General features: G+C 30.9%; 1 protein-coding gene across 3 annotated transcripts in view; it reads right to left on the bottom strand.

Moving 5' to 3' along the window:
• LOC124369187 (TBC1 domain family member 7) overlaps positions 1–12,494 on the bottom strand; it is a 31,580-nt gene continuing 19,086 nt past the window's right edge. For 2 of the 3 annotated variants that reach the window (XM_046827001.1, XM_046827002.1), the window contains 3 exons: positions 11,632–11,727; positions 5,317–5,446; positions 1–843 (listed from right to left, as the gene is read on the bottom strand). In XM_046827001.1, coding sequence (XP_046682957.1) covers positions 697–843; positions 5,317–5,446; positions 11,632–11,727 — 373 coding nt within the window. In that variant the 3' untranslated portion in view covers positions 1–696. The remainder of the gene's footprint in view (positions 844–5,316; positions 5,447–11,631; positions 11,728–12,494) is intronic. The other variant, XM_046827003.1, reaches the window with a different exon arrangement.

Below are 12,494 nucleotides of genomic sequence, written 5' to 3'. Positions count from 1 at the left end.
TTAAAAAGTAAAAATAAAATATTGAAGATTATTTTAAAAATACATGAACTGTTCTAGTATTCATACAAGTAAAATAAACAAAATTGGATAAAAAATTGTTTCTTGTGCTTTCTTTATTTCTATATACTAAATGCTATAACAATATTAAGTCTAAGTCTTTAAATGCCAACTAGAAGCTCTGACTGAAGCAGTAACATAATTTTGATTTTGAGTTGAAAATATTGGTAACATATCAACATTACTTAAGGCATATTGTGAGGTTTTTAAGGAATGGAGACCTTACGTCATATTTCACAGCACTCTATATGGGGTAGTATCAAAAACTCCAACTTTTAATATTAAAATATAATCAATTAAACACAGTCTATCTACCTTCAATAAACCAGCTTGCAGACTTTGTAATCCAGCCCAGTTTGTCTGTAATTGTGACTCCTTTACCCATACTGTAGTGGAGTTGAGAACACAGAAGCGTCAAAAACAGTACAGTATTATTTCTAATTCTCTGTGTAACAACTGGAGTAAAAAAATCATACCTTTTATAAACATGTGAGCTTAGCTTACTTCCTACAACGTAACAATATCGATGCCTTGCATAAAATTGTTTACTTTATAAAAACTAATGGTGAACAAGAACAAATAATCAGTGCTTTGAGAAGCCAAACTTAGGATAAATGTCACAAGACAAAAAAGAATAAATCAATGACGTGAGAAGGACTTCCTTCTGTAATTAGTAGTGGGGGCTGGTTTGTACTCTTTGATAGGAGAAGACATGACAGAGCGACCATGGATGGACCACAGCTCCAGTGATTTGCTTACTATAACCTCCGATGTCTCATTATTAACCTGTAACAACAAACTTCAGCTCTGTAGTTATTTTTTCATTACTTAACTTGTACTTTGACTTAACTGTACTTTGCAGCAATTTGATAGTTACTTCTTGTGTGGTACCTTCAGCATGTTTACTTGAATTTTTATATGCACACATAAAAATTACAATACAGATTTAATTACTAACACATAAATATGTGGTGAAGTTAATAGGCATAAAGACAGCCTCTGTATAGTCACAATGTTTCAGAGTTCTCAATTCCTTTACATAAAAGATATATGGAAAATAAATAAAGATATGTTATTGAAATAACTGAAGGCAAATATTGAATAATGAATCTAAATGCAACTGTGACTGATAATTAATTCCAACTTGACTGTAGTTGATTGTAACACGATTAACTTAAATTACAATTCTTACCATGCTTTAAAACAGAATGGGAATAGAACGATAAGATCTATTAGTAATCAAAGAATGTGGCAATGTCAATCACTTCTAATTTAATTAACTTAGAGACATCAATATACAAATGAATACTTATTTACTGAGGTGAACAAACATTCATAAATACTTAACAGGAAAAATGCACAGAGTATTTCAGAGCTCTTGTTGGATATTTTAAGAGATTGTTTTTGTGGTAAAACAAACATAATAAACAACATGTAAATACTAACTAATGTGTTATCTTGTAGTTTTGCAAGAAAATCCTATCTCATTAAAACTTAATTAAAGATAACGAATTAAGAATATTTTCCTTGGTTTAAAATTGGGATCCTAACATGTTAAATTCAAAAAAAAACAGAATAGAATTTTGTTCCAAAATACCTTTTTTTAAGATTGTGTAAAAAGTTGGAGAAATGTCGTTTTGCTGCTATAACACAAATAAATCAAGTAATTTTACAGATGAGTTCTTTCCTATGTTAAAATAATTTCAAATCCTGTGATAGTTATAAACCGACTATCATTTTGAAACTAATTAAAAAATCAGAACGTTATAAGATCAATTATACGCTTTAAAAATCAATTACATGGTGTGCTTGAATTTAATGAATAAAAAATATACAACATATGTTAAAAAGAAATAGTGATATCAGTTGTACTTGTATACAAAATAATAAATACGTTTTGAACCATAACTTTCTATGGAATGTGCGAGTTGTGAAAATTTCGATGCCATGTTATGAGCAATTTGTTTTTGTGCAAAATTGGAATAAAATTATTTCAAGATTTTTTTGAAAAAAATTCTGATATTATTAACACAAAATAAGGTTTTAATTGATATTTACTGCTGAATAGTAAGCCATGAGCTGTTATTACAACATGCTTATTAATCTGTTGATGATTTAGAATGACTTGGTGTAAACAATTAATTCTAATAGAATATACGATTAGCAGAAATGTTATGCAGTTAATTACAGCTTCTTTCAATTATATCAATACAGACTTAAAATCTGACAGTAATAATAATTATTTATTTATTTTATTTTATTATTTAGTATTAGTGACATAGCAACGGCACAGATTGCTTACTACACCCTCTATAATAATAATTTAAATTATTATTATAGAGGGTGTAGTAAGCAATCTGTGCCGTTGCTATGTCACTAATACTTTTTATTTTGCAGATTATGCACAAAGCTGTGCTGAGCTTGTTACAAAAGGAATCTATGTGGTTAGTCCAAGCAAATGGTCAAAACGGCCCAGGTACATTAAAGTAGTAATTTCCTGTGGCTGTGATGTGACATTAACAAGAGGGCTTACTATTTCTTCTTTACATATTTTCAATAGTTTTGTAGAGACACTATCATATCCAGCTGAGGTTTTGGTTTTTAATGATCATATTAGTTTATCTACCTCTTCTAGGGATGTTGGCTGTAGTATTAAATTTGGAGTATTTGGATTCGCGATTAGTAGCATTCTTTGACCACTTGCTTTGTTTTTATGTATTGTATTTTCAGCTATGTTAATAAAATAACTGTTGAAATGTTTTGCAATTTTGACAGGATCACATGAGTTCTCCTATTATATCTAATGCTATGGGCAGGGGCTTATCCTCTTTTAGCTTCCTGTATAAATTGATGAGTTGCCATATTGCTTTTAATTTGTTATCTGCAACTGTTATCCCGTCAATGTTTTCTTGGCATCTCAGATGTTAGCCGAAGATCATATTCTTGTTTTTAATTGAGCTGCATTATTTTTGTCGATCTCACTTCCAGTTATATTGTATAAGTTTTGAGCTCTCCTCAACCGTGTTGCTATGGAGTCCGTTAGAATTTGCTTATTTCGTTTTGTTTTTATTCTCATTTTAGCTATAAGGCATGTCATATCTACTGTGTTAGAAAGAATACCACCAAAACTGTTGTAAGACTCGTATGCATTGGTTGAGCTATATTCATGTATTGTAATCATGAAGGTGTTTTACATGCTATTCAACTTGTTCTTCTTTCGATTCATAATATAATAATACCATGTAAAATTAAAACTTGGAATTAAGTATTCAAATCTCATCTCTATGATCTGAAATATTCTGCAAGGCATTGGTTTGATTGTAACTCCCAGCTGTTTTCCTTGTACAGTCAGTAAGAATTTATGCTGACTATACCTGTTTCAGGCCAATTTCTGTGCATCTGATTGTACTTTTAAAGTAAATTATTTCACTAAGATGTCCATTTGTAAAGTTTTAATGAATTTCACATGCAGCTAAAGTAAAAATTTATGAAATTTCCTCACAGTTTAATACAAAATTTTAGTTAGCTTGTTCTCTACTTAATATTTTGTTTGATTGTAATAATTTTGTTTTGTTGCAAGTCTTTAACACATTCGCTGAGGGCGGTAACTCTGGCATAATACAAATGCCCAGACTCCAAGATTATTGGAAAATGAATAAATTGTTTTCTTGTTTCCCAAATTTCATGTCACGAGACCAATTTTTTATTATCTTACGTTGCTTGAATCTCTAAAGCCATCCTGATCCATATAATCACACATCTAAAGTCCAGTTACAAGCCAAAAAGCCTCTGCCAATTGTGAAATATTATCACTTTATGAAGGGAATCACTAATATCCCTGCGAGAGGAAAAACATATGCTGGTAAAAGAAGATTTTTATTCATGTGTTGCAGATGCCCACTACCTCTTCAATGAAATGTGAATTTCTTGTAATGAACGAAAAATGCCTTTGTATGATTTTCATCTAGCAGTTGTTGACCGTCTCCTACGGAACCCTACCACACCTCCAAGGCCATTGAAGCGGAAGAGTGTTGACCACATACCTTTCAAGATTGAAGAGAAACAAAAAACTAGTAAGGCATTGTTTGCAGTATTATTAACAACCTGGTTTGTGTGTGCCTTATTTTTTTGACCTATACCATGAATAATGACAGACAAAACGGGATAGTGTGGATGATTATGTTTATGTTTTTTCCAAGTATTGAAAATAAAACTCTTCATATTTTTCATCACATGTTAGTAAATAATAAATGACTTTTGGGTGGGTTGGTTGCGATGTATATACACATTTGTATCAATATTTTATTTTAGAAAACTTATTTCTTCATTTTTCGTACATTTTTATAAACTTATGTACAGCAATATATTTTATATAATTTCAAGTAAACATTTAAATATATTTTCTTATAATTACTCACCACATATTTCTAAATAATAACTGAATTTGAAAGGGTTAGCAGAGATGTATATAAACTCTTTCACTTTTTTATAAACTTTTAGATTCATTTTGGTTTACACATTTACATATAATACTGTTTATGTTTGTCTAAAGGAATAAAATATAGTTCACATAGCTACGATGTATTCATTTGGAATATTCCCACTCCCATAAAAGGGCGTTCCCTAGTGCGAGCGGTAACTAGAGTTACCAGCTGGTAAGGAAGACTGTCTTCAGGAGCTAGCCGTAACCACAGTTACCACATTCCTAAAAGTAAAGAGTGACAATTTTTGGTGACTAATGAGTATTTATCATATATTTCTATCATATTTTATCCAAAAGTAAGTAACAAAATATTAAAAAAACTTCAGCATATACGGAACTCTACGTAGGGATTTTTAGCAGCGTGTTAAGAGGATTATTTTTTTTCTATTAAAACTAATTAACTGTATATCACTCTTGGAAATAATAAATTACGACTAATTTAATGTCTATCCAAGGTCAAAATGATTGGAAATTAGGCAGAATTATTTTTGCCTGTGCTGACAAAAGAACTAGTAAGATAAGGTCCTATCTCTGTAATGTTGGCAGCTTAAATAATTATGTCAACTGACCCGATCACAAATTAAGAGAAAATTCCTGATTTTCAATGGTAAAGACATGTAAAAAACCCTTGGACTTACACCAGATATTTCATGTTGGGTGACACCTTGTCCATTATAATTAACTGAATGTCTTTGACATAGCACAGTACTGACACATATAATAAGAAATCGGTTGCAAGCTGTCAATCTAAATATAAATGAATTAAAACAACTCACAGATTGTACACATGTGATGAACTGTGTGTAGTTGACACATGTAAGTAACACACGGCGCATAGTGATCAGTAGTACAGTACAGGTAAAGATGAGTACACGATATGAACCTCCAATCATCTTGTCCCATACTCTGAAACAATTATAAATCTGCAAACTATCAAGAACCTATTTATGAAACTCATCTAAAAATATAATAAATTTTTTAGAATAAAAATTAGAGGCCTAAAAAACAATAACAAGACATGCATACAGACTGTTCTGAATAATAATCTTCAGACATGTTAGAAACGAGAGCACTGTTTCACTTTAATCCCAACGTCAATTCAAATGATAATGGTTTTAAACTGTTCTGATTTTCCACAAATGCCTCTACAGCAACAATGGATTATTAATCGCTTTACAAAAATCAATCAGATTTCTGAATGCAAAACAGCAGTTTATCAGCTGATATTCACTGTCAAATCTGTGGGACATGTGATGAGATAGTGATAAATGATATAATTGTGGGAAAATGTAATCAAAGACAAACAAATGTGCTTGACAAAGAAAGAAGAGTCTGATAACGCATGTTCTATAACGGCTTCCTTCTCTAACTTAACTAAGAGAAAAATGTTTTCTGCATGTTTAACTGGAACTGTGTGGTCCTACTCATATTTTAAGAATTTTCCCAACCAGGGTGAGCTCAACTAGGCTTCTTTACCATTCTGTTCTATTACTTTCCTGTAATCTTTACTACAGAGTATCTCAAGTCCCCACTACTCATGGATCAAAACTATTAGAATAAAAACACAGGGTATCAAAAAAAAATGTTTGTCAATATAACATTCGATTACTAACTTACTGTATGTTTTATTTGATTTACATATGAGTTGAAGTATTTTCCCCTGAATTAAGCGATGGACCATGTGTTAATTGTTTAGGAACTGAGAGCCAATTTTCATTGTATAAGGAAACAACATGGTTTTTCTAGAAACCGATAGATATATTTTTCCAAATTAAAAAATTGATTGTCAGCTATGCTACTTTTGGTGGTGGTCAGAACGAGAAGTAATTAAAACTATATCATCGATATGGTTGTTCCAATTAAGATATCTGCCTGAATTCCCATAAATATAATTGAATTTACATAATTATCAATTGACATAGCATCGATGTTGGATCTTAAGCTTAATAATAAATGTTCTTTTAAAATCATTAAAATTAAATTTTAAATCTATGCCACTATTATTCCCTGTGCACTCAAATAGTTTATGTAAAAACAATAACCTTTCTTTCATTTTAGCCAAATGACTACCCTACCATTCTTGAGTTCTTTTATGATATCTGTTAGTCTTATTCTTTTTTACAACCTTGAAAATATCCTATTTTTATTAGAATGTCAAAAAATACCTTAAAAAATTGATGAGAATTTAGGGTTTTTACTGACAAAAGTAAATACTGTCAATTGTAAGAAGCCAAATTTATTGATAAACTTGGTAGACACTTTTTGGGTATAAAAAATTAATGTAATTATCAGATTCAATATTTGTACCTCTATTGTCATTGAGCTTAATCCGTTTGAGGTCAACTATTATCCCTTCATGGTCAGAGTAAAGAAAATTGAAAATATTAACAATGAAATATTTTGATTATCTATTCACAAAAAAAATATCTAAACAATTTACACTCCTAGTAGGAGTCTAATTAAGATGATAAAAGTTATATTGCCTAAGTAAGCTGAGTAATTCTTTACTAGTTTTTTTATTGTTTGCAATGTCAAAATTTTAATTCAGATCTCTCCCCCCCCTCCACATGATAATATAAAAACTAGACTATTGTGGTAAGAAGTTTTCTAGGTCACTTAAAAATACATATGGATCTCCTGCTGGTGAGTGACACCATTACAATTTTTAAACTATCGATAACTATGGTAGAAACTTAAAATTTAGTTCTATGTTAAAATTAACAAGATTGTATTCTCTAGATCGGATGTTATCGTTAAGAAATATGACAGTAACCCCTCCTATGTGTTTTGTTCTACAGTAAGCACCTGCACAATAATAATTACATAGAAATGCTAATTTAATTTCTTCTTCTCTTAGCCAGTGTTCTGATAGGCATAAAGCATTCACTGATGAAAATTGTTAAAAAAACATTCAAGAATTGTGGTTTTGCCTTTTAGGCCTTGAATATTTAAAGATAACATTTTAAAGCTTGAATTAGTAAAATTAGTTAGGGTAAGAGTGCCATGTTTTTTGTAAGTGCTATTACAGGGAATACATGAATTAAATATGCAATTTACTTTCATAAACTTGTGCTGATCCCCCTTTATTATTAGTGCTAAGACTATTTTCACTCACACTTCAACATACAATTAATTCACAATCCATCTGTGCAGTTGGAGAAATGCTTGTTACCTCTTTTTGTTTATGGTGTTGTTCAAGAAGTGACAGTGTGATGGCTCACCGCTGAAAGTGTCATTGGATTTTTACTTTCTGCCATTTGCCATTTGAGTAGTGACTACTTTGATTATAAGTTGTTGTAGTCTGCTGCCTGAAGAGGGCGTCGGAGGATGTACATCACCTTTAGTGATTGTTTTAGTGTTTAGAAAGGATATGTGCTTCAGGTACTGTACTGTACTGGCGATCGAATGTTCCAGGCCCTTTACAAACTCAAGATATGGATGCCCATTTCTTAGTATTCTGGTGGAATTTTCATCTAATGTGAAGACTACAGTGGAGACTCCAGTCTTTTGCTAAAACTTGACAATAATTGATGCAAGTGAAATACAGTCCTGCACACACTCTATGGGGGAATAGATAAGCGTTTTCAATTTTCTCCTTTCAAACTCCTCTGTCAAAGGTTTGAAAGCCTCATCATAATCAGCTGGCTTTTGATAAAATTTAAGCTTTGTTACCAAGTTGAAAATAGTAGCGCCCAAAGAAGTTTTCTGTCACGCCAAATGGTCACTACAACAGTCTGAGATCTCCAGCTTGCCAAATCGTTCCCTAAAAACTGTTGCGACACCAGCAATCATTTGGCTTTTATCATAAAAATCTCTGGAGATACAATGAGGGAAAGGCACACGCTGGTCATTACAAAATTTAATTATTTGTTACCTCATGTCCGATTGAATAACCTTGACATGTTCCATTGTTGTTTTTGATTGGTGTTTCTTTTCCATATGCAACCGGTTTTGTGTCACAATGTCACATCTACCATGTTTTTTCCAAATCTCTTTTTCTATGGTTGTTATACTTCCTACGGATTGCATAGCTCTATAAGGTGTTTTCAAATCAATCCATCAAGTTCAATTATTCTGCTTTTGTTCAGGTATTGTCCATGATTAGTGTAGACGCTTTTGTCAAAATGAGTGATATTGATTATACTTTTTATTCTTATAGAGACTTTTTTAAGCTTCAGAATATTTGATAGTAATGTTGGTGTTTCAGTCATCTGTTATCTCAAGCACTCTAAACAGATTTTGTGTACTGGTTGTCCAGAATGAATTTTCAGTAGCTGGTTTCTCGAGAGAGTGATTTTTGTACTACACAGTGGTATATGAGGTATTTTCAAGAGCTTGCTATAGTTAATTGATTGTGTCTTTTAATTGTAACAACTTAGTTTCTTTTTTATTTAGTTCTTGTTCATAACTTGAAATAATCTCTCCAGTTTCATTTTAGATTTCATCTTCATGGTACCTAATAAAATCAGACTTTGTTTGAGTTGCTACCAAAATGAAAACCCTAGGAGAAACATAACTGAGTTCCAGTTCTCTATCCTGAGTGTTCTCCTTTTGAGTCTCCAATTTACAGCTTTTCAGCTCTTCTTGTAAAATATGTAGCTTGGTGTCCTTTTCTTTAAGTTGGCTTGTTAAAAAAATTAATATCCTTATTCAATATGGCTATCTCTTCATAATATTTATTTGACAATTACTCGGCTTCTTTTACCGCTATGCGTAGAGACGACTCGTTTGTTTTTCTCAAATTGAAGCTGGTTAGCTATATTAAACAGTTCAATTATGCTAGTGTTTTTCTTTTAGTGCTTCTATTATAAGTATTGTGACTTCTTCAATAATTTTTCAAGGCATAAATTTGAAATTTTCCCTTCATTTACACTTATTTCTGAGTTTTATAATTGTTTTGTGGAACATTTACTACATATCCTAGAATATTTATTATTTTACAAATCAAGATACTTTGTTCATTTATTTCCAGCGCAGGATTTATGAAACTATTCCTTGCAAATGTCTTTGCAACTTATAAAAGACTGGGTTTTAGTTATTCGATTTCCACAATGACAAAAATAATTCTTGTTCGTGGTTTTAAATTAAGATAATCATAATATATCTATTTATCTTCTCCCAATATATTATTTATCTTGTTTTGTTTGTATTTCTATATGTGCATATCTGTATTTTATCAAAAAGAAAAAAATGTTTCAATTTAAATAATAAAATGTAATATAATTTGTAAAAATTTACGAGGCAAATAAAAATATTTCACTCTTACTAAAATTTTAACTGGATTTCTACAGATCAGTATCCACATGCACATCAATGAATATACATCAATATTTTGATAAGAAAAAATATCAATAATCAATCACTTAAAATATTTATAACAGATTTTTGAAATAATGGTTTCAGTATTATTCAACAAATGCAGTTTGGAGTCTCTGTTTACATTCAACTGACAGTGGCTAGCAGATGATCCAAGTAATTGTAATTGACAGCTGGAGCCAACACAACAGCTGATAAGCAAGCCCACTGCCAGAGCTGCAGATTGCAAGGTTTCCAATTGGGTAGATCATGTAGTGTTCAGACAGGAAATAACTACTTAAGTCAAGTACTTTTTTCTTATTATTTCAGACAGAAATTTAAAACTGTTTTCAGTAATTTTTTATAATAATTATGTTACTGTATATTTATGTAAAGATTTTCACCAACGAATGGCATTCACATACTATCAATGTTATACATAACGTACATAATGTTTCACATTAAATATAGTCCTCTGCAAGCATGTGGTCTGGCAAACAAATAGTAAGTGTTTATTATAAGTTAAAATATTAATTTAGTGATAAATTTGAAATACAAATTTATATATCTAATATTAAAATGCATTTATCTGTGTAACTTAGAACACTTTACTAGTAAAATAAGTTTTATTTCATAAAAACATACTACTATATCATATAGTGCTGTAAACTTATACATAATTTTCAAAAAGCGTGTGTATTTTCTAAATATATGTGTATGTGATTTTAAGTGTATCCAGGAAAATGAATTATGAAGTAGCTATGGTGGGAAGGGTTGATGATTCCATGTGAATATTGAGTTAAGCTGAAATTCACCTTCCTCTCAGTGCAGTGTCTGGGATCTGATGCTGTTACAGAAGACATGACTAACGACATCTGTCATGTTTGTCTGAAGAGATAAAAAAAGCTCACAATGAACTCGTTACATCGTTTTGACATCAGAGACACCTAGACCACAAGCTATAGTGTAACATAGGTGAAGAGGTATTCTCATAGTCTCATCAGGTTCACATTCATTTTGAGCTTCTTTGTCACCACAAGACCCTTTTTTTGGATCTCTTCAGACGAGTCTGTAACACTGTCATATCCGAAACGGTCAGTTTAACTCAAAATTCACAAAATGAATTACCTGTGAACAAATCAACATTTAACACTATTGCTACCCTCCTAATTTGAGCTTGGCAGCCAGGTACAAAACTGACATGGTAGACAATAAGTTCGTTTTTTAACCCTTTTAAGACCAATTAAGAATATATCGTCCATTTGTATTTTTGGCTAAAAAGATCAACTAAGAAAATATTGGTGGTTTTAGTTACGTTATAAATAGTTTGTTTATAACTTTTTTTAGTTGGTTTGGTTGTTTTTGAGTAATAATTCAATTTGAAACTTTGTGAGAAAGAATAAATTACACAGTTGGTAAATTACACAATGGTAATATACTGTTATTTTCACCTGGCAGTCATTGCTTGTTGTCACAACCAACACCTTATAGCCAGGTGTCTGACACTACTTTAGATTTTTTAAAATTTTGATTATTTTTCCTCATATTCCAGTCAATTTTTGATAAAAACTATTCAAATAACAAGCAAGCCTAATGACTAACCTATATGCATTCAGACGATAATATTTTCCAAATTTGTGTAAAAATGTAAATACATTTTTGGAAGTAAAATGACATTGTGCAACAGTAAAAAGTTAAAATATCTTTATTTTTCCCAGTTTAAGTAATTAAAAATGTTACATAATTTAATACAGAAATATACTATAATGCAGAAAAAACTAAATACAGTTACTTACTTGACTAATGCAGCATCATGCAATACTCCTGAAAAGCATCTTCCAAACCATGTATTGAATGGTATCACATTCATCAGCTTACATTCTTCTAGATGACTGAAACATCAAAACATATTTAATATATTAACAGCAGTGGGAAACATTGAACCCATTAATATAATACATACAATGTTTAAAAATTCATAACAGCACTAATTTAGGCTAACATTTTAAACGTTAAAACAGTTCAATGCTTTAAAATAGCAAAGACATTCTAGAATGTGAATTTGAAACACAGCAGAAAGGAGAAGAGATGTTCCAGGAAGTCATTGGTAGGTTGTTATAACAAATATTTTGTTTGTTGTCCATTTCTTGTGTTTATTGAACTTAGGTAAAATGAAAATGAAAATAATAATAATAATAAAGGGCCTTAGATTTTCTGTTAATGTTATACAGGGGTTGCTAATTTAGGTAGAAAGGAAAATCAGTGGAAGAAATAATTGCCAATCCACTTTTTCTTGAAATTACACACCTTACTAAACCTATCAGAATTTGACATGAATGAAATGTAGATATGGTAGTAGTGCACGTGACATAGAGATATGTTTCTTGCCTACTTCTATTTTGTTGAATGAATTAAAGAACTACCATGTAAAATTAATCTGTAGCAGGAACATAATCTGTTCAGTGGTACCTGCCCACATGTAATGTAGAACAAGAAATGTGTAAAACAGTATTATATATCCTGAAAAGCAGAGACCCATGAAAAATAGTGAAAGACAATATATAAACGTCCTGATTGTAATGTAGTAGTGTGTTACTTTCTGTGCTTTCAGGACTTTCACACGAAAAACAATTCAACTGATCTTTATGTCACCTCAATT

This window comes from Homalodisca vitripennis, chromosome X, assembly GCF_021130785.1.
Source record: "Homalodisca vitripennis isolate AUS2020 chromosome X, UT_GWSS_2.1, whole genome shotgun sequence".
NCBI classification, from domain to species: Eukaryota; Metazoa; Arthropoda; class Insecta; order Hemiptera; family Cicadellidae; genus Homalodisca; species Homalodisca vitripennis.
This window is presented reverse-complemented; position numbering and strand designations above follow the sequence as displayed.